The 27,567-nt window shown below is 41.5% G+C and overlaps 1 protein-coding gene and 1 long non-coding RNA gene across 4 annotated transcripts; one reads left to right on the top strand and one right to left on the bottom strand.

The window, feature by feature from the left end:
- Positions 1-293: 293 nt before the first annotated feature.
- smim15 (small integral membrane protein 15) lies at positions 294-12,783 on the bottom strand. Of its 3 annotated transcripts, none has more exons than XM_078549166.1 (2): positions 12,667-12,783; positions 294-1,987 (listed from the first exon to the last, which is right to left on the bottom strand). In XM_078549166.1, exon 2 carries the CDS (start codon positions 1,967-1,969, stop codon positions 1,745-1,747), a length of 225 nt encoding a protein of 74 aa, XP_078405292.1. In that variant the 5' UTR covers positions 1,970-1,987; positions 12,667-12,783; the 3' UTR covers positions 294-1,744. The 3 variants fall into 3 exon arrangements, with proteins under 3 accessions (XP_078405292.1, XP_078405310.1, XP_078405301.1); XM_078549184.1 differs by having other exon boundaries at positions 12,652-12,713; XM_078549175.1 differs by lacking the exon at positions 12,667-12,783 and adding an exon at positions 7,272-7,401.
- LOC144684862 (uncharacterized) lies at positions 12,759-26,140 on the top strand. The gene is made up of 2 exons (XR_013577577.1): positions 12,759-12,886; positions 24,701-26,140. It is a non-coding gene; the product is annotated as an uncharacterized LOC144684862 (long non-coding RNA).
- Positions 26,141-27,567: the final 1,427 nt, after the last annotated feature.

The following is a 27,567-nucleotide window of genomic DNA, read 5'->3' as shown; positions in this document are numbered from 1 at the left end:
AACACAAAGGAAGATGGTTGTAGCTATTGGAGGCCAATCATCTCAGCCACAGGACACTGCTGTAGGAATTCCTCAGGGTAGTGTCCTAGGCCCAACCATCTGGCTACATTTCCCTATGCTCCCACACTGAAAACATCACAACGCAACAGGGTCTATGCTTCAATAACCTTCCCTCCATCATGAGGTGAAAAGTAGGAATGTTCGTGAATGATTGTATAGTGTTCAGTACCATTGACAACTATTTTGATGTAAAGAACTCTTGAGCATGAACTGAGACTGAAAACGAAGGCTCACCTAATTACAAATTTCCATCATGTTTTGGTCAGTCACATCTACAGCAATCAGAAATTCCAAGATAGCTCACAGGCCAAACCTGTACTGGTACAGTTATTACATAATATGTTAGTTGATAAAAACAGAAAATATTCAGCCGGGCTGACAGCATCTGTGGAGAGAGAGAAAGTTCACATCTCAGGTCAATAACCTTTCCTAAGATGTTTCTTTCTCTAAGCTGCCAGACCAGCTTAGCATTTCCTGCATTTTCTAATTTTTCTTTTTTGAAGATGACTTCCAGCATCTGCAGTACTGGCATATTATGTATGATGAAGCAGATTTGGTACAATCATCAGTAAATAGCTTCTAATCATTTTTAAACTTTTAAGGAAGAAAAGTAGTACAGAAATACAAATGAAATTGATATGCAACAATGAGCCACTGATGGGCATACTTCCATAAGCAACTTAGTCACACTCATTAGCAACAGCCCGGTACCATTATCAGCAATTTCATTAACAAAGATTGAGATTTTATACAATTTTCAGAGCTTGTGCAGATACCCTCTTTTGCAGTGTACAATGCCCAATGATGTAGACTAATATATGAGTTATGCCATTAATGGTCAACATTCTTCTCATACCATTCGATAGAGCAAAGGACAATTTTCACAGTACAAAAGGTACCATTTAATATAATTACCATTAGGAGCATGTAGAAACTAAAGAGCACCATCTGCTATAAAAGTATTTGGCAAAAATTTTGTTTTGAGACAACAGACCACCTTGCAAAATGTTTATAACATTACATGCAAGTGGTGTAACGGTGCATTGTATCAAAGTATAATTCATGTTGGCTACTAGCTAATAGAAATATCTTGCTAAAGACTTTCACTTGGAAATGCAGCCTTGTCCTTCAATGGCTTTACTATGGATCATGTTGCCAAATAAAATTGTTTTAGGTTTTTCCCTCACCTCATATCATTTTGCAACTGTGAATTAAATTCAGTCAATAACAGTTCAGGTTTTTAAGCAAAATAGAATTTGATATAAATTAGGTTATTTTCAAAATCAGAAACAGTAACCTTACATTGATTTCCAAACATTATTTTTATGAATTTATCAATATATTGATTTCAGAGCAATGGTTCAGTACACTTTCATAATCACAAGATTACAGATTTTATGAAATAGGTACACAAGGAATGAAAATGCATACTTATTTCAAATAGGAAACAGTACAGTAGAAAATTAGCTGTAAAGCATGAGTGGAAATGTTCATCCCAATATTAAGGGATATCATAAAAACCCAAAACTTGAAATATTAGAAGATAAATGCACACATCTAATGAAGCAGTCACTGAATTATGGTGCCATCCTTGGAAGTTATTGCCAAATATAACTGCAATTGTTAAATATGAAAAACAGGGTGCATTTTTGTTCAAGATACGGAATGTTTCCTCATTACGTGTTCAATCCTTCTTTGGTCTTTTTGCTTTATTAATATTTTCTTGACGCTTTTGTTTCTTCTTCTGCTCTCGATCTCTGGCCTCAATCATTTTTGCCAGTTTCCATGACAGCACTGCACTTGCTAAGAACAGCGGGGTTAGTGCCAAGATAACTGTTGAAAGGAAACCATAGGGATCTTTTGCAGCCCATTCAACAATGTACTCTGCCCAGCCTCTGATGTCCAACATTCTTGCTTACACCAAGACCTGTAAAAGTAAACCAACACATTAGCATCAATACAATTATTTACTTTCTGATAGCACTCTGTCCATCACCCCTCCAATTTTCTTTTTGAAATATACCCTTCATTCACACTATCCTTACACAAGATGATGCAACAATCTACTCCACGGATATTTTTACTGTTGTTTGCATTACAGAGCAGTGTGCTGACGCTACTTGCTGCCTTCACATACCACTGATGCCAGGGAAAAGTCATGTGCAAATATTAACCCAAAATAAGGATCACGATTTCAGTTTGTGGGAGCTCCTAATACCACAATGGCTGCACCAGGAAAAACTAGCAAGGTGCACTGCAGTCATACACTTACTAGGAATCACACATGCGCTGCCAGGTGCAGTGCTAGTCAAGTGTGCATGTGCCACTGTTCCTGTTGCCTAACCAATCAGCACCAGGCGTTGTGAAAATAAAATGTAGATGCAATTCAGAGCTTCAGGAATGCACTTCAAGGCCTAATTCTTCCAAGTAAGATGGAGTAGGCCAGCTTTTCTTGGGGATGCAGATGCCATGTTAGAGAGGCATGTGCATGTGGAGGAGCAGTGAGAGCAGCACAAGGTAACTATGTAATCAAGGTTACTTATTAGATTACTGCAGCTTTGATTTGCTTTTGCAAGTATATACATAAATTTCAAAACTTCAACTTATTCTTCACTTAGCTTTTAATGTTCTATGAAAAGTCAACTCTTATAAAATTTTGTTTCCCCATTTTTGTCATTCCCTCACTAAAGGTGTTGATTCTTGTTGAGGTCTTGTGCTATGGGTGCTGGCAATGCTGGATTTGAACCTGGGGCCTTCAGGTCTGTACTAGCATAGTAATACACTGAAAGGTGCCTTTGCCCACTAAAATGGTTATATATCTATAATCTATCAAAAAATCTTGCATCTGTGTGTATGTCCTGTCAACTTATAGTGACTTTTATAACGTTAACTGAAACTTCAGTTAAGTAGGGAGATGCGAAAAGCTGAGGTTGTTCTCCTTAGAGCAGAGAAAGTTAAGGGTAGATTTAATTGAGGTGTTCACGAAGGGTATTGATTCGGTAAATAAAGAGAAACCGTTTCTGGTGGCAGAAGGGTCAGTAACCAGAGGACGCAGAGTCAAGGTAACTGGCAAAAGAACCAGAGGGTAGCAGATTTGTAGACCCAGCAAAAACCTGATCTAAATTCTGCTGGCAGACAAGGGATTGAAATATCGAAGCATAAATTCTGCTTCCAATACTGAGTCCTGAGATACGTATGAAGGTCACAAGTAATCTCAGTTTAACATTGAGATAGGCAGCTCTGTGATTAGTTGTTTTTGCACTTCTGAAAATTAGTTGTAAAAGAGTCTTCTGTTCCAGCCAGAATTGCTGCAGAGATTTACATTTTTAGAAGGATGATGGTGAATGTAGTAGTGAAGTGTGTGTGGTTTTAGGTTAGAATTTTGGTGTTTTGAGAAAATTAAAAATTAGAAATGGATTCCCTAACAGGTGTAGAACAGATTACAGGTGCACTTGGTTGCACCTCTCTTAAAATGTGCAGTGAGTTTATGAAACCCCAGCTCTAGGAATGTTAGGTTCAGAGTGGATACAGATCACTGCGCTCCCCACAAGATGCGATGACTGCCTTTGAGATGCCTTTTGGTTACTACTTTCTTTACTACTTTCCCCCTGGTAGTTCTTGCAACACCATATTGTAGATCACAGTAAATCAAGACCGAAAGCAAAATTCTGCAGATACTAGAAATCTGAAATAGAAACAGAAAATGGTGGATGTACTCAGCAGGTCATACAGCTATGGCGAGAAAATGCGACATAGGGCTTTTATTTCTTTCACAGGATGTGGATGTCGTTGGCAAGGCCAGCATTTATTGCCCATATCCAATTGCCCTCGAGGTGGTGATGGTGAGCCACCTTCTTGAACCGCTGTAGTCCATGTGATGTAGGTACACCCACAGTGCTGTATAGAGCTGGGTTTGCCATTGTTGCTTCCGGTGCCTAGGCCGATGCTGGGTGATCCATCCGGTTTCATTCCTTTTTGTACTTGGTAGCAGTTTACAACTGAGTGGTTTGCTAGGCCAATTCAGAGGGCATTTAAGAGTCAACCACATTCCTGTAGGTCTGGAGTCACATGTAGGCCAGACTGGGTAATGGTGGCTGATTTTCTTCTAAAGGACATGAGTGAACCAGATGGATTTTTAATGGTTTCACTGTCACTATTACCAAGACTAGTTTTTTTTTGTATTGAAGGATGACCAACTGCATTGTTCACGTTAAGCTGAGGGCGTGAAACAGAGGGTATGATTTCATTATTGCATTTAATGTATTGTTACAATATAATTATAAAGGTTGTATGTTTATTTGCGGCAAAAATTTATCTTCATTAGAACTGTTCATTTCTCAAGCGTTTATAGCCAGACAGGAGCCCCCCACAAAAAAAGCTTTCCAGGTCCAGATGTGGCCCTCTGGCCGAAAAGTTTGTCGACCCCTGTGCTAAATCATTCAAACTGAACAAATTTCTCAGTCCTCACCATTGACTCTGGACACCATGGAGTCGCATGGCAAAAAGTCAAATATGCAGAAGGAAACTGGCTGATTACCATCTACCACCTCCCCTTCAGCTGATGGATCAGTATTGAATACCAATTGGAAGAAGCACTGAGGGTGGCTAGGGCACAGAATGTACTCTGGATGGGGGACTTCAATGTCCATCACCAAGAGTGGCTTGGTAGCACCATTACTGACCGAGCTGGCTGAGTCTTAAAGGACATAGCTGCTAGACTGGGTCTGCGGCAGGTGGTGAGGGAACCAAAAAGAGGAATAAACCTACTTGACCTCATCCTCACCAACCTACTTGTCGTAGATGCATCTCTCCATGACAGTATCGGTAGGAGTGACCTTCTGGAGACAAAATCCTGTCTTCAGATTGAGGATGCCCTCTATTGTATTGTGTGGCACTACCACCGTGCTAAATGGGACATATTTTGAACACATCTAGCAACTCAAGATTTGGCATCCATGAGGCACTGTGGGCCATTAGCAGCAGCAGAATTATTTTCAACCACAATCTGTAACCTTGGTCTGGCATATCCCACAGCCTACTATTACCGTGAAGCTGGGAGAATCAACCATGCTTTAATGAAGAGTGCAGGAGGGTATGCCAGGTGTAGCACCAGTCATACCTAAAAATGAGATGTCAACCTGGTGAGGCCACAAAACAGCATGCAGTAGACAGAGCTAAGTGATTCCACAACCAACGGATCAGATCTAAACTCTGCAGTTCTGCCGCACCCAGTCATGAATAGTAGTGGACAACTGGAGGAGGCGGCTCCACAAATATCTCCATCCTAAATGATGGAGGAGCCCAGCACAGTGCAAAAGTGAAGACTTAGGCATTTCTAACCATCTTTAGCCAAACGTGTTGAGCGAATGATCCATCTTGGCCTCCTCCGGGCGTCCCCAGCATCACAGATACCAGTCTTCAGCCAGTTTGATTCCCTCCACCGATAGCAAGAAACAGCTGAAGGCACTGATTAGTGCAAAGGCTATGGACCCTGACATCATTCTGGCGAGAGTACTGAAGACTTGTGCTCAAGAACTTGCCATGCCCCTAGCCGAGCTGTTCCAGTACAGCTACAACACTGGCATCCACACGACAATGTGTAAAATTGCCCATGCATGTCCTGGCCACACAAAGCAGATGAAATCCAACCCAGCCAATTATCGCCCAATTAATCGACTCTTCATCATCAGCATTTCGGGTCATTGACAGTGCTATCAAGTGGCACTTGCTCAGCAATAACCTGCTCACTGATGCTCAGTTTGGGTTCTGCCAGGAACACTCAGCTCCTGACCTCATTACAGCCTTGGTTCAAACACGGACAAAAGAGCTGAAGTCAAGAGGTGAGGTGAGAGTGAATGCCCTTGACATCAAGGCAGCATTTAACCATGTGGGACAGCCATATAAATACTATGGCTACACGAGTAGGGCAGAGGCTGAGAATTCTGTGGAGAGTAACTCACCTCCTGACTCCCCAAAACTTGCCGATCATCTACAAAGCACAAGTCAGGAGTGTGATGGAATGTTCTCCACTTGCCTGATGAGTGCAGCTCCAACAACACTCAAGAAGCTCAACACCATCTGCACAAAGCAGCCTGCTTGATGGCACCCCATCCACCACCTTAAACATTCATTTCCTCCACCAATGATGCAGTGGCAATAGTGTGTACCACCTACAAGCTGAACAGTAGCAACTCGTCAAGACTCCTTCGATAGCACCTTCCAAACCTGTGACCTTGAGCACCTAGAAGGGCAGCAGATGCATGGGAACACCACCACTTGCAAAGTCACACACCACAAGCCACACACCATCCTGACTTAGAATTATATCGCCTTTCCTTCACTGTCACTGGGTCAAATTCCTGGAACTCCCTTTGTAACAGCACTGTAGGTATACCTACACCACATGGACTGTAGCGGTTCAAGGTGGTGGCTCACCACCACCTTCTTGTGTGCAATTAGGGATAGGCAATAAATTCTGACCTAGCCAATGATGCTCATATCCCATAAATAAGTAATAAAAAGAAGTTGTTAGGCTAATATTGGAGTTGATATTTCATAGACCCAATGAGGATGAATTGAGTGGCACTAATAACAGACATACAAGCAAATTAAGAAAATTGACACTAAACAAATTAAATGAGTGTTTATTCAACTTTTGTTCAATTATTTTGAAGGAAATCATAGAATCATACAGCACTGAAGGAGGCCATTTGGCCCTGTGCCTGCTGTTTGAAAGAGCTACCCACTTAGTCCCACCAGCCACCATGTTCTTCCCCTATAGTCTTACAAAATTTTAACTTTTTTTTGAAATAGAGAATATCCACTTCAACTACCCTTCCTTTTGCAAAAAATACCCTGTTCCTACATGTTCACATACCTATTTATAGAATTAACTTCATGGGACTTTGTTAACAAAAAGAAATGAAAGGCAAATTTTACTTTAAAAAGATGCACTGCAAGCAAGCTAATTTAATCAACATGTGAGGCAGTTTCCTTTCTTGGCCCAACTTTCCTTTTAATCCTACTTTGCACTGAGCCAACAAAACCATTCGCTGTCGGTGAAGCGGCCTTTGTCGGTTTCTCCTCCTATTATGCCCAACCCCTCTGGAGATAAGCTGCTTAGTTACTTTGAGGTGAGCTCAGATCATGCATCAGTTTCTCCTCCCATGAGGTAAGATGTTTAGTTACCATGAGCTATCCCTGAAGTGTACCTAGAGTGGAGGTCATGACAGCCCATGTCAGTTTTTCCCTCCCTTGAGGCAAGATGTTCAACAACCACGAGTTAACCCAGCTGGCATCCATTTGAGAACTGACAAAACATATCACACGTGGTTAGATTCAAATCACAGGCAGCACAGGGATTCAACCCCACATGATTTCAAAGGCAACACTGCATCTACTATACAGCTGATTATTTTTTTATTTTGAATCTAATGCAGTGTAATAGCTGGGAAATGAATTTATGGCAGAGATGCCTTTTAACAATAAGGGACCATTTATATATTAATCTTGGTACTTAAAAATTTTTCCAATATTCATCTCATTAAAAATTTTCAGTAGCCTGACCATGGATTTAACTCGCTGATAACATAGCGATGAAGTTTTAAGAAAATAAAAAATTGGTGAAAGAGTAAGCCATACACTCCCCCTTGAGCATGCTCTGTCACTTAAGAGAATCATAGCTGGTCCTTGGCCTCAACCCAACTTTCCTACCTGATCTTTATATCCGTCAATCTTAGCCTTGAATATACTGAGCATCCAGAGCCTTCTGGGGTAGAGAATTCCAAAGATTTGTAATCCTTAGTGAAGAAATTTCTCATGTCAGACAAAAATGACTAACTCCTTAAACTGTGACTATGCACCCCGCTGGGGGTACTAGGCTCTCAAGATAGGGGGAACAGCTTTTCAACAGCTACCCTGTCAAGCCCTCAGAAGCTTCTAAATTTCAACAAGATCACCTCTCATTCTTCTAAACTACAGAGAGTATATAGGTCCAATGTATTCAATCTCTCTTCATAAGCCAACCCTCTCATCCCAAGAATTAATCTAATGAACCTTTGTTGCACCTCTCTTCTAAGGCAACTATATCTTTCCTTAGGTATGATCTCACCAAAGCCCCTTACAATTGCAGCATGACTTCCTTACTCTTGTACTCCAGGACCCTTGCAATATAAGCCAACATATCATTTGTCTTAATTGCTTGCCTGTCAATTTTGTGTTTCTTGTACAGGGATACAAAATCCCTCTGAATACCAACATTTAATAATTTCTCACCATTCCAAAAACATATGCTTTCTACCAAGTGAATAGCTTTATATTTCCTCACATTATATATTATCTGCCAGTTTCTTGCCCACTCACTTAACCTAATTATAACTCTTTGCATACTCCTCTCAGCTTATTTTCCCACCTAGCTTTGTACCCTCAACAAACTTGGTCGTTTCATCTAAGTCATTAACAGTTTGGAAGTAGCCGAGGATCCAGCACTGATCCTTGCAACACTCCATCAGTAACAGCCTGAAAATGACCCCATTTATTTCATTCTCTTTTTTCTTTCCTTTAAACTACGATCCTTGTTAATTTTCTAGGAAATGGTCTTGAATGCCATGAATTTGTCCTCCAAATTACTTTTGCCAATTTGATTTGTTCAGTCTTTTTGACGATTAAAGTTCACCCACGATTATTGCATTGCCTTTGTTACAGGCTCCTTTTACTTCTTGCTTAATACTCTGTCCATCAGTAAAGCTACTGTTAGAAGGAACTATAAACTACTTCTGCTACATTTGTTATTTCTTATCTCCACCGATATGGATTCAATTTCCAAGTCAAGATCCTTCCTTACTACTGTCCTGATGCCATCCTCTATTATCAGGGCCACCTCAACCAGTTTAACTTTTTTTGCCTTTTTTGAAGTGTCAAGTGCTCTGGAATCTTTAGTTCCCAACCTTGATCATTATGCAACATCTCAGTAACAGCTATTAGATCAAACCAATTTATCTGTGCCATTAATTCCTCTATCTTATGAAAGCTTCTTACAATTTTTTCCAGATTTGCCCTTATTCACTGATGCACTATTACCATTAAACTTTTTGTCCCTTCCTGTGCCACTCTGCTCATCTTTTCCAAAAGGTTACACTAAAACCTTGACTGTTCTATTTAGATTTATAAATTTTCTCCCACTTAGACCAACTCTCTCCCACAACCTATTTAGTTTAAAGCCCTATCTGTAGCCCTGGTTATAGATCTCACCAGGACACTGGTCCCAGCCCAGTTTAAGTGAAGCTGTCCCAATGGAACAGCTTCCTCTTTCCCAGTAATGGGCCATGTATCGAAACTCATCTTCCACAGCCGCCCATTCAAGTCTCTGATCTACGTGACCCTATGCCAATTTGCGCATTAGTCAGGTAGAAATTCAGAGATGAACACCTTCGAGATTCTGCTTTTTAATTTGGACCCTAGCTTCTAAAACTCTAAGCAGAACCTCCTTCCTGTTCTACCTATGTCATTGGCTCCTAAATTGAACATGACAACTGGATCCTCTCCCTCCCACTTCAAGTTCTTTTCCAGCAAATTTTAATCCCGGCACTGGGTAGGCACAGCCGTTAGAATTCTTTGTCACAGCTGCAGAGAAATGTCTTGTTCAGACTATGATGACTCCTTTTCTCTTTCTTCAATTGAATAGTCTCCTGCGCCATAGTGCTCTGATCAGTTTGCTCATCTACGTTGCTGACTTTGTCCTGAACCACAATATTTACCTATAACATGAACCTCTACAAGTATTGAAGACAAAAAGCTGCAGCTCCTTCCCCTTCTGCACCAAATTCTCAACTTTTACACTGCTTCCAATGCACTCTATTCTGTGCCAATTTTCACCTTTCTTGCAACATAAAATTGTGAAGCCATGAAAATATTTTTAATGCACAGCGAGAAAACTTTGGACTCACTTTCCCCATAACAGAAGTCAATAAATGAATAGTAACAAATTACTTTTAACATTCAGTTTACATTGCTAACCATGTTAAAAGAAGCATTAAGATATTTACATTGGAAAGTGTTTCCTGCATTTCCTTTCCCTTTTAATGGTTTCTGTGGTGTAATAAACATTTAAGCAATTTTACTTACTTGAGAACTAGCAGCAGTAACTTCTGGTATAAACCATAAAACAGGTTTGGTAAAAATATAACTTATATAATTAAATCAAAGTACATATTCTGAAAAAAACTGCACTTTCAATATCAGGAGCACTAATATACAGATTACCTCAAATACTAAATATACCTATTTGAGGTAAGAAAAAATCCCAATTCAAATTAGCCACCTGTACCACACAGAAATTTGTGTATTTTTTTAAACAGAGGAAAATTACTTAAGATCTTTACAGTTTATACAGTGATGAAAATTTCAAATCTTACACAGCAGCTCTGGAGTTGGTGCACTTTTTGTAATAATTTGAAACAAAAGGCAGAGTCAATTCAGCCCATATTATCTACGCCAACTCTCAGAGTTACCCACTCCATCTCATTCCTCTGCCTTTTCCCACAAGATTGAAATTCTTTTTCTGAAGTTATTATTTGTTGCCCGTTTCTGCTTCCACTACTGTTTATTCCAAGGGAGCTCAAACCGTAAAGCAATTATAATTCATTTAACCTCTCATTCCATTTTTTGGTAATTTTAAATTCATGCCCACTGGTTACCCAATCATCTGGTGGAAACATTTTTTCTCCATTTACCTTCTCAAAACCTTCATAGTATTGAACACATTTTTCTGATCTGATCTTAACCTTCTAATAAAAAGAGCTGCTGTTCCTTTCTCCCTCCCCACAACTAAAGTTTCTAAAATCTATCATCTTAAATTTCTTGCACCCTCTGACATCGATCCTACAGTATGAAGCACAACACTGGGTGCCATGGCCCAAGGTTTTGCATTCAGTGTCAAAGGAACAGGGTTACTGTCCATTACTTTTATAGCTTCCTGCAGATTCTATGGGCTTTTGAGCAGCAACTTATGGCTACTAAATGATTTTTTTCAGTGCAGTGCCCTCCAGAGGATCTGGGATATGCCTGAGCAGGAAGAGCAATATCCTGTTTCTTCAACCAGATTGAAGAATCATTACTGAGACACAAGAATCTAAATCAGAAGTATAAATTAGAATACATAATTCAATGCAAAATTGTGCACAGAAAGCAAATTAAGGAGAAAGAAAAATGAGAGACAGATAAGAGACAGAAAAGAAAAAGTAAAATAATTACATCTCCAACAATAATTAAATTCTGAAGGAATTAGACCTTGCTTGTAAAATTACACTTTCCCAGCCAAAGGGGTTAATTGGCAGCAAGTGGAGCTTATCACAAATAACTTATACATGAATACGCCAGTCTGAATTATCATAACTTGACATGCTTTGTGTAGCTTAATCTCAAGCATATAGATGAGGTACCATTATAGCAAAGCTTGCAGAAGAACAAGAGAAATTGGATAGTAACTTTCTGATTTCCTGGTTTCACTGCACGTATGCAAACACTGAATGATGTTGTCCAATTTATAATAACCATGAGCACCCCACCATTATTTCTATTGCAAAATTAAATCTTTTTGGGGAGGGGGAAACTATATGCTCTTGAATATTCAAATGTTGAAAAAATATGATCTGTTCAGATTTTTGTGCATCTCAGACCCTCTTTTAACTATTACAAACTAGAATGTTTCCAATTTTTCAAATTAACTATTGCAGTTTAATATGCCAGCATAGCCCTACATGGTGCTCCAGGCACAGATTGTCTCATAACTGCAATCAGTTATCTTCTGAAGAATCTGCTTGGAATAGATCACAGACAACACTAAATTCAATCCATCACTGAGCCCCTGAAATTTATTTCACCATGCAATTAGGTCACAGCTGATCTGCACTTCACTCCATTTACCTGCCTTTGTTCCACAAGTCTCAATGTCCTTAGTTGACAAAAAATACCATCATATACCATCTTGAAAATTTCAACTCACACAGCATCCAGTCTCCTGGGAAGGATTTCAGGTTTCTACAACCCTTTGAAAACGTGCCTCATTTCACTCCTAAATGGCCCAGCTCTAATTTTATTATAGTATAAATTGCCAGGAATTATATTTAAAGCCCGCCTTGGCGGGGGGGCTATCCGAACATTAACGCTTTAGGTTTTTTCCCACTGTGAGGTTTCAATCTAGTTCTGTTCTGTTAATTGGAGTGTGTGCTGTGCTGTGCCACTATCTGCAGTAGCTGCTGAAACTGGGCTGGCATCTTTGCGTTTGAACCGACGGCCCCAGGAGGTTCGATCTGAAAAACTTCCACATTCTCCACAAGAAAAAGCCTTCTGAAGAAAGGTCCCTGAAACGTTAACTCTGTTTCTCTCTCTACAGTTGTTGCCAGACCTGCGCTTTCTGTTTTAACAGAAAAAAAACCCTTCCCTGGATCCAGCCTGAGCTCGGAGCGGCTTCTCTCCGCTGTCTCCGGCTGCAGGCTGAGGCCCAGTACCCCAGGCCTCGCCGGCTGTCCGCTGAGGGGACTGAATTATAGACTAAGCCTCTCTCCCTTCCCCCCTATTGCCCCCTCCACTCACCCCTCCAGATCTCACCTGCACCAACCGGAACAGAATCCAACCCTGCCCGCTGCGCATGCGTACACTACAGCCCACACCGGAAGTACAAGCGGTACATGTGACAGAGCCGGAGGTCAGAGGTCATTTGCACAGCTGGCTGACGATAGAGAATGTCATTATAGTCAGTGTCAGAAGGAGCAGTGGAAAAATACAATGCAGAGCAATGATAGAGTGGGGCGAATGATGTTGCGCTACAGTAAGTACAATACAGCACCAGCTTGTAATATTCCACAGCAGTAAACAAAGTTCAGCATAATAGAAAGATCATTTTACAGAGCAATACAGCACAGTGCAAAAATAGTATGCAAAGTAACACAGAAGTGAATAAAGTACACCATGATGCTGAAATAAAACAGCAGTGTTATACAATATAATCCGAACGAGAGTACAGATTCGCAAAGTGCAAAAATGAGCACACAGTAATAACAGTACAATGCTAAAATGAGAATGGAGAGTATGGTACTGTACAGATTAAATAGAAGTCATTCAATGTATTATCTTATGCAACGTGTATTTACTGTGGTTTCAGTAAAGTACAATGCTGGCTACATGGAATTTTTAAACAGCTAACATGTATTTCAAAATCCAGCAATATAATCACATACTCTATCCTTCCTAATTATAGTTGTGATATCAAAAAAGCACTTTGAGCTTTACAACACTAAGGTGAAGCAGTGCTAATAAATTATTTCTGTGTTTTCCAAACTTTTCAGTGTTGGGAGTTTCTGCAAATATTGGCACACATACAGGAACCTCATTGTCCTAAGTTGTGAAAGACAATGTCACCTACCCAAAAGAAAGCTGTACCATCCCTGCACAAACTTTTAATTAGTAAACAGAAATTTATAGAATGTTTTCATAAAAGAGTTGACCCTATGAATTTTGGCTTAAAAAAGTGTATTTTTTTTCATATACCTCATGTAAAAGTCAACTCTAGTTTTTCAGGGATCAAGCCACTTTATAATTATTAATCACTTACTGATAATTACTACGGTTCGTCAATGTAATGACACATGCAGGAACATTTAGATTTTCCCTCTGCCAATTCTAGTGGCAATCGCCCAGCCAATCAACAAGACTAATGTGTGTCACATGATCTATTATGATGTCTTCGAGAAAGAATAGGCATATTAAGTCCATATGGGTCAGTCTGGGGAATGTTACAACTCACATATGTTACACCTCACAACAAGGGTCAGTTGTTTTATCCCTGGCCCATTATTTATTTTGAGAATCAAGAGACGTTTACTCTGAACTTGCATCCCAAGGAGGAGGAGAGTTAGCTAACTTTATTGACAGACACAGGTAATCACTGAGGGAGGAAGGAGTCAGAGAGACAGTCCTCTCATTGACTAGGTACACAAATGAAAAGGGTAAAATCAGTCAGCCAACTAAATCACTAGAGGCAGCCTATTATAGTCAGGAGAAAATCTCTCAAATTCGAATTCACAGTCATATTGGACAAGAAAAACTTAAAAACTTAAGTTTTTTAAAAACATTTATTCAGGCCAGCATTTATTGCCCATTCCTAATTGCCCTTGAGAAGCTGTTGGTGAGCTGCAGTCCAAGGATTTTGACCCAGCAACAAATGAAGGAATGCCAATAGATGATGTGTGGCTTGGAGTGGAACTTGCATATGGTGTTCCCATGCACCTACTGACCTTGTCCTTATAGATAGTAGAGGTTGTAGGTTTGGGAGGTGCTGTTGAAGAAACAGTGGCAAGTTGATGCAGTTCATCATACAGATGGTACACACCTCAGCCATGTTGCATCAGTGGTGGAGGAGTGAATGTTTAAGGTGGTGGAGGGGGTGCCAATCAAGCTTTGTCCTGAATGGTTGCTGAGTTTCTTCAGCGTTATTCGAGCTGCACTCAGCCAGGCAAGTGGAAAGTATCCCATCACTCTCCTGACTTGTGCCTTATAGGTGGCGGAAAGACTTTGAATGAGTGATTCACTCACCACAGAATTCCCAGCTTCTGACCTGCTCTTGTAGCCACAATATTTACATAGAATCATGGAATCATAAAATGGTTACATCACAGAGCACAGAAGGAGGCCACTCAGCCTGTTGTGTCCATGCCGGCACTCTGTGAGGACAACTCGGCTAGTCCCTTTCACCTTTTCCCTGTAGCCCTGCAAATCTTGACTCCAGATAATTATCTAATTCCCTTTTTAAGCTACAATTGAATCTGCCTCCAATCCTTAAAACTTGCTGCATAAAACGTTTTCCCTCATGTCGCCTCTTGTTCTTTTGCCAATTGCCTTAAATCTATGCCCTCTGGTTTTCTTCTGCCAATGAGAACATTTTCTCCCTTTCTACTCTGTCCAGAATCCTCATGATTTTGAACATCTCTACCAAATCACCTCTCAACCTTTTCTCTAAAAAAGAACAATCCCAACTCTCATGAAGCTATTCATGTATATAATATTATTGGAAAATATTTTTCTTTTGAAATAGAGGCTTAGTCTGTGGGTATGTCTTAATTGGATTAAAGCCAGCTAGTCTGATGTGTACTAGTTTTGATATGTAAGAAAGATAGCGTGCATTTGCATTTTTTGAATAGAGCATTCAAGAAGTGGGGTGAAAACTGATACCTATCTAGCAGATACCAAGCAATATGTTTATATTACAAATAAAATTGGTACTATGAAAGGGGATTTATTGTTAGAGAAGTTTAGTTCAGAGGTTGGTGATACAATAAGAATTTACATTCAATGGGCTTTTCTAGGAATAAATTCAGCAGTGTGGTGTGTTTAGAGCAGAGGCAATGTAACATCAAAGCAGCTGTGAGCCTCCCACTGTCTCCACAGGAAGTAAAATGAAAAGAACCTCATTTTGAATTCGTAAGGTGAAAAAGCTTTGCCTGGTGTCTGGTTAAGTCTATGGGTTGCTGTTGCCTTAATAGAGATTTGTTAAAAGTTGTGATAGTAGTAATTTGTAGCCATGTGTATATATATTTTAACCTGTGTAAATGAATAAAATGTTTCATTTAGTTTAATGTAAAACCTCGAGAACTGGTGGTCTGATTCCTGGATTTAGTGTCACATTGCAAACATAACACTTAAAATTATAGGTTATGACAGTTGCTTAAAGTTTCCCTCTGGGATTTTTAAATAACTCAGCTGTACCAACTGCATCGGTCATAACACCAGCTTTACCAATCTTTCCATGTAACTGAAATCTCTCATCACTGGAACCATTTTTGTAAATCTTCTCTGCACCCTTTCTAATGCCTTCACATTCTTCCTAAAGGGTGGTGCCCAGAATTGGATGCAAGGCTCCAGCTGAGGCTGAAACCAGTGCTGTATAATGGTTCACTATAACTTCCTTGCTTTTGTATTCTTTGCCTCTATTTATAAAACCCAGGAGCCTGTATGCCTTATTAACCACTTTCTCAGCCTGTCCTGCCATTTTTAATGATTTGTATACATATACCCCAGGTCTCTCTGCTCCTGCACCCTCTTAAGAAATGTATACTTATTTTGCATTGCCTTTCCTCGTTCTTCCTACCAAAATGTCACATCACACTTCTCTGCATTAAATTTCATCTCTCCCATGTCTGCCCATTCTACAAACCTGTCAATGTCCTTTTGAAGTTTAGTACTATCCTCCTCACAGTTCACAGAACTTCCATGATTTGTGTCATCTGCAATTTTGAAACTGTGTCCTGCACACCTCTGTCTAGGTCATTAATATAGATCAAGAAAAGCAGCAGTCCTAATCCCTGGGGAACTCCACAACACACCTTGAAATGGCTAATCCAGTTAAGTTGTGCTGTCTAAGATGTATCCTCAGCATCTCTTGGCAGGACAAGGTCACCTGGGGTAGTGGTCATCTCCAGAGGTTTTGGAACATAATAGTTGTGTTGGGATACACTCATTGCTAAGCCAATGATGTCTGTGCTTGCTTGGCCATGTCCATCAGATGGATGACAGCTATTCCAAAGACCTTCTGTAGGGTGAACTGGCCACTGGGTCATTACATCCTAGGCATTCATACCTCCGCTACAAAGACACCTGCAAGCGAGATGTAAGGATGGTGGGCATTATCACTGTCTGCTGGGAGACGGTCATTGATGACCATGACCTCTAGATGCTGACTGCTTGGAAGGGCATTGGAAGAGGCAAAAAGAAATGAAAAGCTCTGCTGGCCAAGAAAAGGGCCTAGAGAAAATAGAGGCCAGCAAATCATATGCTTTCTCAGCCCACTGTCTTCCCCTGCAGACAATGCAGCAGAGACTACCATGCCAAAGTGGGGCTCCTGAGGCACACCTGGCGAAGCATAATGCAGAATTGACTGCCAGGGCACAAACCATCATCTTAAGAGTTGGAAGGCTGTCACCAGTTAAGTTTTTGGTCAATGGCACCCCCAAGGTGTTGATGATGGTGAATTCAGCAATGATGATGCTGTTGAACATCAAGGAGAGATAGTTAGATTCTCCCTTGCTGGAGATGATCATTGCCTGGCAGTTGTGTGGTGTGAATATTGCTTGTCACTTATCAGCCCAAGCCTGAATGTTATCCAGGTCTTGCTGCATATGGACACGGACTGCTTCAGTCTATGAGGAGTCATGAATGGAATGATCACTGTGCGATCATCAGCAAACATCCCCACTTCTGACCTTACGATGGAGGGAAGGTCATTAATGGAGCAGCTGAAGATGGTTGGGCATAGAACACGACCTTGAGGAGCTCCCGCAGCGATATGCTGGTGCTGAGATGATTGACCTCCAACATCTACAGCCATCTTCGTTTGAGTTAGGTATTATCTAACTCCAATCAGTGGGGAGTTTTCCCCCAGTTCCTATTGACTTAGGGCTCCTTGATGCCACACTCAGTCAAATGCTGCATGTTTGTCTAAGGCAGTCACTCTCGTCTCCTCCCAGGAATTCAGTTCTTTTTGCCATGTTTGGACCAAGGCTTTAATGAGATCTGGAGCCAATTGGTCATGACAGACGCTAAACTTAGCCACAATGAGATTATTGGTGCATTAGTGCCACTTGATAGCACTGTCGATAATGCCTTCCATCGCTTTGCTGATTATTGAAAGTAGATTGATGGGTCAGTAATTGGCCAGCTTGGATGTCCTGCCTTTTGTGGGCAGGATATATTTTGGAAATTTTGCACATTGTCAGATATATGCCAATGTTGTAGCTTGGTTCAGGGCATGTTTAGTTCTGAAGCACAAGTCTTCAGTAATACAGCCGGAAGATTGTTGGGGCCCATAAACTTTACTTTATCCTGTGAACTAACCTTCTTGATATCACATAGGGTGAATCAAATTGGCCAAAGACAGACTTCTATGAAAGTGGACACTTCAGTAGGAAGCCCTGATCATCCACTCAGCACTTCTGGCTGATGATGGTTGCAAATGCTTCAGCCTTGTCTTTTGTACTAACACATCAATCTCAGCCATCATTGTGGATGAGAATGTAAACGAGTCTCCTCCTTCAATTAATTAGTTAATTGTCCATCACCATTTCGGACTGGGGTGGAATTTTTTGCTGGTGGGATTTTACAGTTCCACCAAAGTCAATGGAATTTTGAACAGCTTGTCACATTTTACAGCCCTGCTGCCACCACAATGGGGCCATAAAATTCCGCCCCAGATGTGATAGGACTGCAGAGCTTTGATCTGATCCGTTGGTTGTGGGATTGTTTAGCTTTGTCTATAGCATGCTGCTCCATTGTTTGGCATGCCTGTAGTTCTAGCTTCATCGGGTTGACGCCTTATTTTTAGTATGCCTGGTCTGCTCCTGGAATGCTCTTCAGCACCCTTTGTTGAACCAGGCTTGGTCACCTGACTTGTTGATAATTGTTGAGTGAGGGATTTGCCGGATCATGAAATTACAGATTACAGATTGTGGTGGAATACTGTTCTGCTTTTGCTGATGGCCCACAGCATCTTAGTTTTGAGCTACTAGATCTGTTCTGATTCTATCCATTTGGCATGGTGATAATGCCACACAACATGATGGCGACTGACCTCAGTATGAAGACAGGACTTAGTCTTCACAAGGACGGTATGGTGGTTACCCCTACCAATGCCATGAATAGATACATCTGTGGCAGGGAGGACAAGTAGGTCTTTCCTTTGTGGTCGTTCTCTGACTACCTGTCACAAATGTGGGCTGGCAGCTATGTTCTTCAGGACTCACCAGTTTGGTAATGCTACCACTGAGCCACTCTTGGTGACGGATATTGAATATTCCCACCCTGAGTATATTCTGTGCTCTTACAGCTGTTAGTGCTTCTTCCAAGTGATATTCAACATCATAGAGTACTGTTTTGTCAGCTGAGGTACACACTCCTGTATTTGAGATGCTCTGACGACCTACAGGAGTAACTAGCAATTCTGTACATGAAAGAATGTCAAAGGCAGATCCAAAACTTGTAATCCTTGCAGTCTGAGATATCATGATGTCACATATAAGGCATTTGCTCATTCTATTTTAGCCAGATGGTCATAATTAACAGGTTCCAGCCTGAACCATTCCTGTCAAAGCCGAAGAACAAAAGACTGATTGAAAATCCCATCCCCTATAGTCTCACCATTCCCTGGGCTGCATTTTATGGCCTCCCCCCACCACCGCCCCGACCAGCCCTGGGGTGGGTTGGCGAGAGAGTGGGGGAGGGGCGGGTCTGTAAAATTGAGTGACATGCCATTGGCAGCTTTACTTTGAGCTACTAAGGCTCTAAGCTCTGTCCTTATAGCACTGTGGGTGTATCTACAGGACATGGACTGCAGCGGTTTAAGAAGGTGGCTCACAACCGCCTTCTCAAGGGCAATTAGGGAGGGACAGTAAATGCTGGCCTAGCCAGTGATGCCCACATCCCATGAAAGAATTTTAAAAAATTCTCTTGCTAAACCTCACTGCCTTTCTACCTCTCTTGCCCTTTAAGAAACTCCTTAAAACCTATCTGTTCGTGGATGACACGAAAATTGGTGGGGTGGTAAATAGTGAGGAGGATAGCCTTAGATTACAGGAGGATATAGATGGGCTGGTCAGATGGGCTGGTCAGTGGCAAATGGAATTTAATGCGGATAAGCGTGAGGTGATGCACTTGGGCAGGACAAACAAGGCACGGGAATACACGATGAATGGTAGGACCCTGGGAAGTACCGAGGATCAGAGGGACCTTGGTATGCATGTCCACCGGTCCCTTAAGGTAGCAGGACAGGTAGATAAGGTGGTTAAGAAGGCATACGGGATACTTGCCTTTATTAGCCAAGGCATAGAATATAAGAGCAGGGAGGTTATGCTGGAACTGTATAAAACACTGGTTTGGCCACAACTAGGGTATTGCGTGCAGTTCTGAAATCCGCATTATAGGAAGGATGTGATTGCATTAGAGAGGGTGCAGAGGATATTTACCAGGATATTGTCTGGACTGGAGAGTTTTAGTTATGAGGAGAGATTGGATAGATTGGGGTTATTTTCCTTGGAGCAGAGGAGATTGAGGGGGGACATGATTGAGGTTTATAAAATTATGAGGGGCATAGATAGGGTCGACAGGAAGGAACTTTTCCCCTTGGTGGAGTGATCAATAAACAGGGGGCATAGATTTAAGGTAAGGGGCAGGAAGTTTAGAGGGGATGTGAGGAAGAATTTTTTCACCCAGAAGGTGATGGGAATCTGGAACTCACTGCCTGAAAGGGTGGTAGAGGCAGAAACCCTCATAACATTTAAGAAATATTTGGTTGTGTACTTGCGATGCCATGGCATACAAGGCTATGGGCCTAGTGCTGGAAAATGGGATTAGAATACCTAGGTACTTGTTTGACCGGCGCAGACTCGATGGGCCGAAGGGCCTTTTCCTGTGCTGTAGACCTCTATCTCTTTGACCAAGTTTTTGGCCACCTGTTTTAATATTTCCTTATGTTGCTTGATGTTGCACCTTTGAAGTGTGTTCCGCCATTTTACTATGTCAAAGACGCTATATAAATACAAGTTGTTGTTGATGTGCTCGAACAAAACAGCCTAACAATACATTAGGAGAGTACTGATATCAGAAAAGTCCCCTTACCGTGATTTAAGCACCAGGAGGAAATGAGAATCAAAGTAAGTAATTTAAAATTATTTTTTTGTAAATTTAGTTAATTATAATGATTCAATTATAGTTCTAACAATTATAGTGACACAATTGAAAGTTTTTGTGTATTGAATCGGTCATCTTAATGGGCCACTTGTGGTCATGTCCCTTAAGTGGAACTTCTCTATGATATTTTGAGGTGTTTAAGATCAAATGCTGCTCTTTTAAATCAGTTGGGTGAGCTAAAAAATAAAATTCTGAAGGTTTTCGGAAGAGTTAGAAAGTTGTCAAGAACTTAAATTTCAAAGCTCATCTTTATAAACTATGAGATATAGAAAGTTGGAAGATATAGGGTCAGTTTAGTATTTAGCCCAAACAAAAGGAACCTTTTCTCCACTTAAGCTCAGGAACATCAAAGATATTATGTCCTGCACCAGGTCCTGTGTACCTATCACTTCTGCCTTGGCGGACCTATTGGTCCCGCAAGCTTTAAATTCATAATTCTCATCCTGTGTTTAAATCATTTAATGGCTTTGGTCCTCGGTATTTCTCTAACCTCCTCCAGTTATACAATCCCCTCTGTTCTGGCCAATTGTGCAGCCCCTCTTCCTTCATCTTATCATTGGCAACCATGCCTTCAACCATCTGGGCCCTATGCACTGGAAAGTTTTTCCTAAATCTCTCCGTTTCTCCACCTTCTCCTACGCTTTTAACGCCCTCCTTAAAACCCACCTCTCTGACCAAGCTTCTGACTACCCTTCCTAATATCTTATTCCATGTCTCAGTGCCCTTTTTTAAAATCTAATTAGGCCTCTGTAAAGTGCCTTAGGGCATTTTTTTCTATATTAAAAGTACTTTGTAAATGCAAGTTGTTGCTGTTGTTGAATATGGGTTGATTTGTGTTTATGCTAGAGAGGCCAAAGGGGTCCTTAAAGATGAGGAAGCGTCCAATTTGCATGGGGCATGGGCACTTAATACTCCTGGCTACAGTGTATTCAGGAAATATAGGGAAGGAAAAAAGGAGTGTTGATCAAAGATACAGTTACAACATTAGAAAGGGTTGAAATACTTGAGAGTTCAAAGACAATACCTATTTGGTTAGAATTAAAGAACAATAGAGGAGATATTAAGCTACTACCAGTGAGAAGGAGACAGAGGAGCAAATTTGGAGGCAAACTGCAGCAAGTTGCAAGAATGTTAAGGTATTGTTGTGTGGGAATTTCAATTACCTTAACATAGACTGTGAAAATAAAAGTGTAAAGGGAAAAGAGGGGAAAAAATTCCTGAAATGCATAGAAGAGAGCTTTCTTATTCAACATAATAGAACCATAGAACCTCAGAAAAGTTACAGCACAGAAGGAGGCCATTCGGCCTATCTTGTCCAGGCCTGCCCGAGGACACCCAGGTGCCCTTTCTAATCCCACCTTCCTGCACCCAGCCCATAGCCCTGCAGCTTACATCACTTAAGGTGCAGATCCAGGTACTTTTTAAAAGAGTTTAGAGTTTCTGCCTCCATCATCAACTTGGGCAGTGAATTCCAGACACCCCCACTACCCTCTGTGTAAAAAAGTTCTTCCTCATGTCCCCCCTACAGCTTCTGCCACTTATCTTGAATCTATGTCCCCTGGTTCTAGAATTCTCCTCCAAGGGAAATAATTTTGTCCACTCTATCTATTCCCCTCATAATTTTGTACACCTCAATCAAGTCACCTCTCAGCCTTCTTTGTTCTAAGGAAAATAACCCTAACCTATCCAATCTCTCCTCGTAGTTACACTTTTCTAACTCTGGCAACATTCTTGTAAATCTCCTCTGCACTCTCTCCAGAGCTATTACATCCTTCCTGTATTGTGGTGACCAGAACTGCACACAATACTCCAGTTGTGGCCTCACCAGTGTTTTATACAATTCCAACATTATATCCTTACTTTTATATTCTATACCTCTGCTGATGAAGGCGAGCATTCCATATGCCTTCTTTACAACCTTGTCTCTTTGAACTGCTGCCTTCAGGGACCTGTGTACTTGTACGCCAAGATCTCTCACTTCATCTACCCCTCTTAGTATATTATAATGGGCTAATATCAGTGAGTTGAAAGGGGATCCAAGCTGGATTGGAATCAATGACTGGCAGGTGATACAGTAAATGAGCAATGGGAGGCCTTCAGAGGAGCTAGTTTGGGGATAGACTAAGACCAAAAGACATAGGAGCAGAAGTAGGCCATTCGGCCCATCAAGTCTACTCCGCCATTCAATGACATCATGGCTGATCTGATGATCCTCAACTCCACTTTCCTGCCTGTTCATCATAACCCTTGATTCCCTTACTGATTAAAAACCTGTCTATCTCAGCCTTGAATATACTTAATGACCCAGCCTCTACAGCCATCTGTGGTAAAGAATTCCACAGATTCGCTACCCTCTGAGGGAAGAAGTTCCTCCTCATCTCTGTGTTCTTAGATTATGCCCTCTGGACCTAGACTCTCCCACAATGGGAAACAACTTTTCAGCACCTACCCTGTCAAGCCCCCTAAGAATCTTATATGTTTCAATAAGGTCACCTCTCATTCTTCTAAACTCCAATGAGTACAGGCCCAACCTACTCAACCTCTTATCTATCTTTAGATAAGGGGACCAAAACTGTTCACAATAATCTAGGTGTGGTCTAACTAGTGCATTGTATAGTTTTAGCAAGACTTCCCTATTTTTACACTCCATTCCCTTTGAAATAAAGGCCAACATTCCATTTGCCTTCCCTATTGCTTGCTGAACTTGTATGCTAGCTTTTTGGGATTCATGCACGAAGACCCCAAATCCCTCTGTGCTGCAGCTTTCTGCAGTCTTTCTCCCTTTAAATAATATTCAGCTCCTCTATTCTTCCTGTCAAAGTACATAACCTCCATTTTCCCACATTATAGTCCATCTGCCATTCACTTAACCTGTGTATATCCCTCTGTAGACTCTTTGTGTCATCCTCACCACTTGCCTTACCACCTATTTTTGTGTCATCTGCAAACTTGGCAAGAGTACATTCACTTCCCTCATCCAAGTCATTAATATATAATGTAAATAATTGAGGCCCCATCACTGACCCCTGTGGCACTCCACTAGTTACAGGTTGCCATTCTGAAAATGCCCCCCCTCATCCTAACTCTCTAGACAGATTCCCATGTGGGGAAGAGAAAGCTTGAATTCCCTAGATGACTGAAGATTTAGGGATAGAAATTGAGTTACCCCAATTTTTGGGGTGGAGTTTGCAATTCATGATGCATACACGCCCATCCAGGTTGAGAAGGGCAGCATCCAAATTTGGTCATCCACCTCATCTGAATGATTGTTGCATAGGGCTGAGTGGGACCCCCTTTGCTGACTTCTTAATGCTGCCAGCTGCCTCTGTGCTCAGCAGGAGAGCACAACGGCATTGTTTGCAAGACACATGGCGCAGCCAGGCTGCTCTTCTTAAAGACAGGCCGCTCCCTTTAAAGGGAAGCTTCACTGAATAACGTTACGACAATTTAAATGATTTAAGTGAACAGCAGGGCAAAGAGAGTTTCAAGGTGAAAAATAAGAGGGTGAGAGTGTTAGTGTTCAAGGTGGGCAGGAGGAAAGATGCAATGATTTTGAGGAGGGCTAGGAGGCCCTTGAGGACCACCCTGAGAAGGGAGTGGGAACTGGTGGCCAGGGTGGTCAACCTTTGGAGTCTGAAACCGAGGATCAGACATCTCTTACCCGTTGTTCAATGCACCACAGTCCCATCACTCAGCCAGCAGCACTGCCTGACACTCAAGTCTCTTGCCTAACATCCAGATATTCCACTTCACTCTCACACATTTCTCAACGCTGCCAGCCTAACTCTCAATGCTGCTAGCCTAACACCCAGCTCTTGTTGCCTTCATATTTCCCCATCTTTGCATCTATGGCATGTACATCACCCAAACACAGAGCAACACAACTGATATTCTTCACTCTCTCTTGCAGGGCAAGGTGGCACTCAATAGAAGGGATAAGAGAAAAACTGGCTGGAGACAAGGATGTCTGTACAGAGGAGGCTCTCTGTATCTGCAATGGAGCCCAAGGCATCTGACATCGCTGAGAACATTGAGAATGGTTTTATGCTGCTGCTTTATGGACCAAGTCAACTCCCAGAACACCCTCATCTTGATATCTGGCATGAGGAGCAAGCTGCTGATGGTGTCATCATAGATCTCTTGTTCCCCATCCACCTTCCCTCACACCAACCTTCTCTTCTGCCTTCCTACTTTTAGACAGCCAAGAATTGCTGGCCAGCCATAGCAGCCCATAGACAAAGAGAGAGAACCACTGCACAGCACTGATGAAGAGGCCCCATCACTGGAATTGACTCTCAACCACCAGCTTGGGTATTAGCACTGTATAATCCCTTGGAGGCTATTATAGAGTTGGGATCAGCATGTCATGAGTCATCTGGGCATGAATAGACTGCAGCCACACCAAGGGTAAAGATTAGTTCATTTGCCAGCTCATCGGAGGGCCAGGTCATAGATGAATTATGCTGTAGAAGACTCAAATAAGGACCCTAATGGAGCGGCACACAGGAGAGCACTAATGGGTATACACAACGAGATGCTGGGTGCATTGGCTGGCCTGTCAGGCAGCCTCCTGTCACTGTCAAGGGGCTTGACAGTCCAGCTCTGACCTGGTGGAGGGTATGGTGCAGTATGCAGTATGGTGCCTCTCCATGGCTTCTGCTCCACCTCCGTGTCCTGCTGCAGACCCTGAGGAACAGCTGCTGCTAGCCCCAGACCTGCATACCAGTTGTAGCCTTTGTGTGGACAGTTGTGTTTCCAGGGGTGAGAAACTTCAGCTATGAGGATAGATTGGAGAGGTTGGGACTGTTCTCCTTGGAGAGAAGAAGGCTGAGAGGAGATTTGATAGAGATGTTCAAAATCATGAGGGGGCTGGACAGAGTAGATAGGGAGAAGCTGTTCTCACTCATAAAAGGATCAAGAACAAGAGGGCATAGTTTTAAAGTTATTTGCAAAAGAAGCAAGTGTGATGTGAGAAAAAACTTTTCCACACAACGAGTGGTTTGGGTCTGAAATGCACTGCCTGGAAGTGTGGTGGAGGCAGGTTCATTCGAGGCATTCAAGAGGACATTAGATGATTATTTGAATAGAAACAATGTACAAGGAAAAGGCAGGGCAATGGCACTAAGTCATAATGTTCATTTGGAGAGTAGATGCAGACACGATGGGCCAAATGGCCTCCTTCTTTGCTGTTAAGATTCTGTGATTCTATGAGGTCATCTATTCTTCTGCACCCACTCACCCCATCGAGAGGATACAGCAATACTCCCTAGCCAATCCAGGAACTCATCATAACATCTTCAAAGACACTCCAAAGCATTTCCAGACACTGCAATAAAAAGGTTCTTAAAAATCATCTCATCTGTAATTTGGTGCCTGATCCTTTAAATAATGCTAGACTGGGTCCCGTATTGTAGCAGAACATTTGTTGTTTGTGTAGTGACCTTCAAATTCATTGGCAGAATTAACATCGCCCAAATTAGGGAACCTAGTGTCACAGCTGATTGGACTGTGTGAAGTTAAGATAACATTGATTCAACGCATTCCGGTGCATGCTACGTGACCCCTGTGCATGCCCTTCTCTCAGAATGGCACCTAGTTCACAGAAAAAGCAACTGGAGATGCACAGCACCTCACAAAATCACCATTTACATCCTCCATAAATTATGAAAAGGCAACAGGAAAAGGAGACACAATAAATGTCAGGTTCATAATTATGTAGAGAACCAAGCTGAATACGAAAAGTACAGGGGAGAACTGAAAAAAGAAATAAGAGGGTCAAAGGGAGTGTATGTAAACATGGATATAAAAATATAAATAGTAAAAGGGCAGTCAAGGGAAGGGTAAGACTGATTAGGAACTGGAAAGGAGATTTTCTTGAGAAGGTAGAGGTCATGATTGAAGTAATAAGTGAGTTCATCCATCTTCATAAAGAAGAGGATAGTATCAATGTCATAGTAAAGGAAGAAGTAGTAGATAAATTGTAAGGGACAAAAATTGATAAAGTAGTAGGTGCTTAAAAGTTTGTCAGGTCTTCACAGTAGAAAAGTCACCCAGACAAGATGGGATGCAGCCGAGGTTGTTGTGTGAAGTTAGGTTGGAAATTGCCAAGGCTCTGGCTACAATCTTTCAATTTTCCTTAAATATGGGAGTGGTGCCAGAGGATTGGAGGATTGCAAATGTTACACTGCTGTTCAAAAAGGGGGAGAAGGATAAACTGGATAACTACAGGCCAGTCAAAGTATCTTTTTGAAACAGTCAGGGACAAAATTACTTGACGCTTGGAAAAATATGGGTTAATAAGTAAAAGCCAGCATGGATTTATTCAAGGCAAAGTCATGTTTGACTAACTCTGATTGTGTGTATGGTCTTCCAAAAGGTGTTTGATAAAGTACCACATAATAAACTTGTTAGCATGTGATTAAAGAGAAAGTGGCAGCATGGATATAAAATTGGCTAAAGGACAAAAAGTAGAGAGTAGTGGTTAACAGTTGCTTTTCCCACTGGAGACAAGAGTGCAGTTGAGTCCTCCAGGTGTAGGTGTTAATATATATCCTTTTGATATATATTAATGACCTGGACTTGGGTATATGAAGTATAATTTCAATGTTTTCATACTTGAAAATGTAGTAAACAGTGAGGTGGACAGTGACAGACTACCGGAAGACATAGCCTGGTGAAATAGGCAGACACATGGCAGATGAAATTTAATGCGGGGAATTATAAAATGATTCATTTCAGTCGGTGCAGGAACAGAGAGACCTGGGGGTGTACATACAC

Source organism: Cetorhinus maximus, chromosome 1, assembly GCF_964194155.1.
Source record: "Cetorhinus maximus chromosome 1, sCetMax3.hap1.1, whole genome shotgun sequence".
Classification (NCBI taxonomy): Eukaryota; Metazoa; Chordata; class Chondrichthyes; order Lamniformes; family Cetorhinidae; genus Cetorhinus; species Cetorhinus maximus.
Note: the sequence above shows the minus strand (reverse complement) of the source record. Positions and strands in the feature narration are given on the sequence as shown.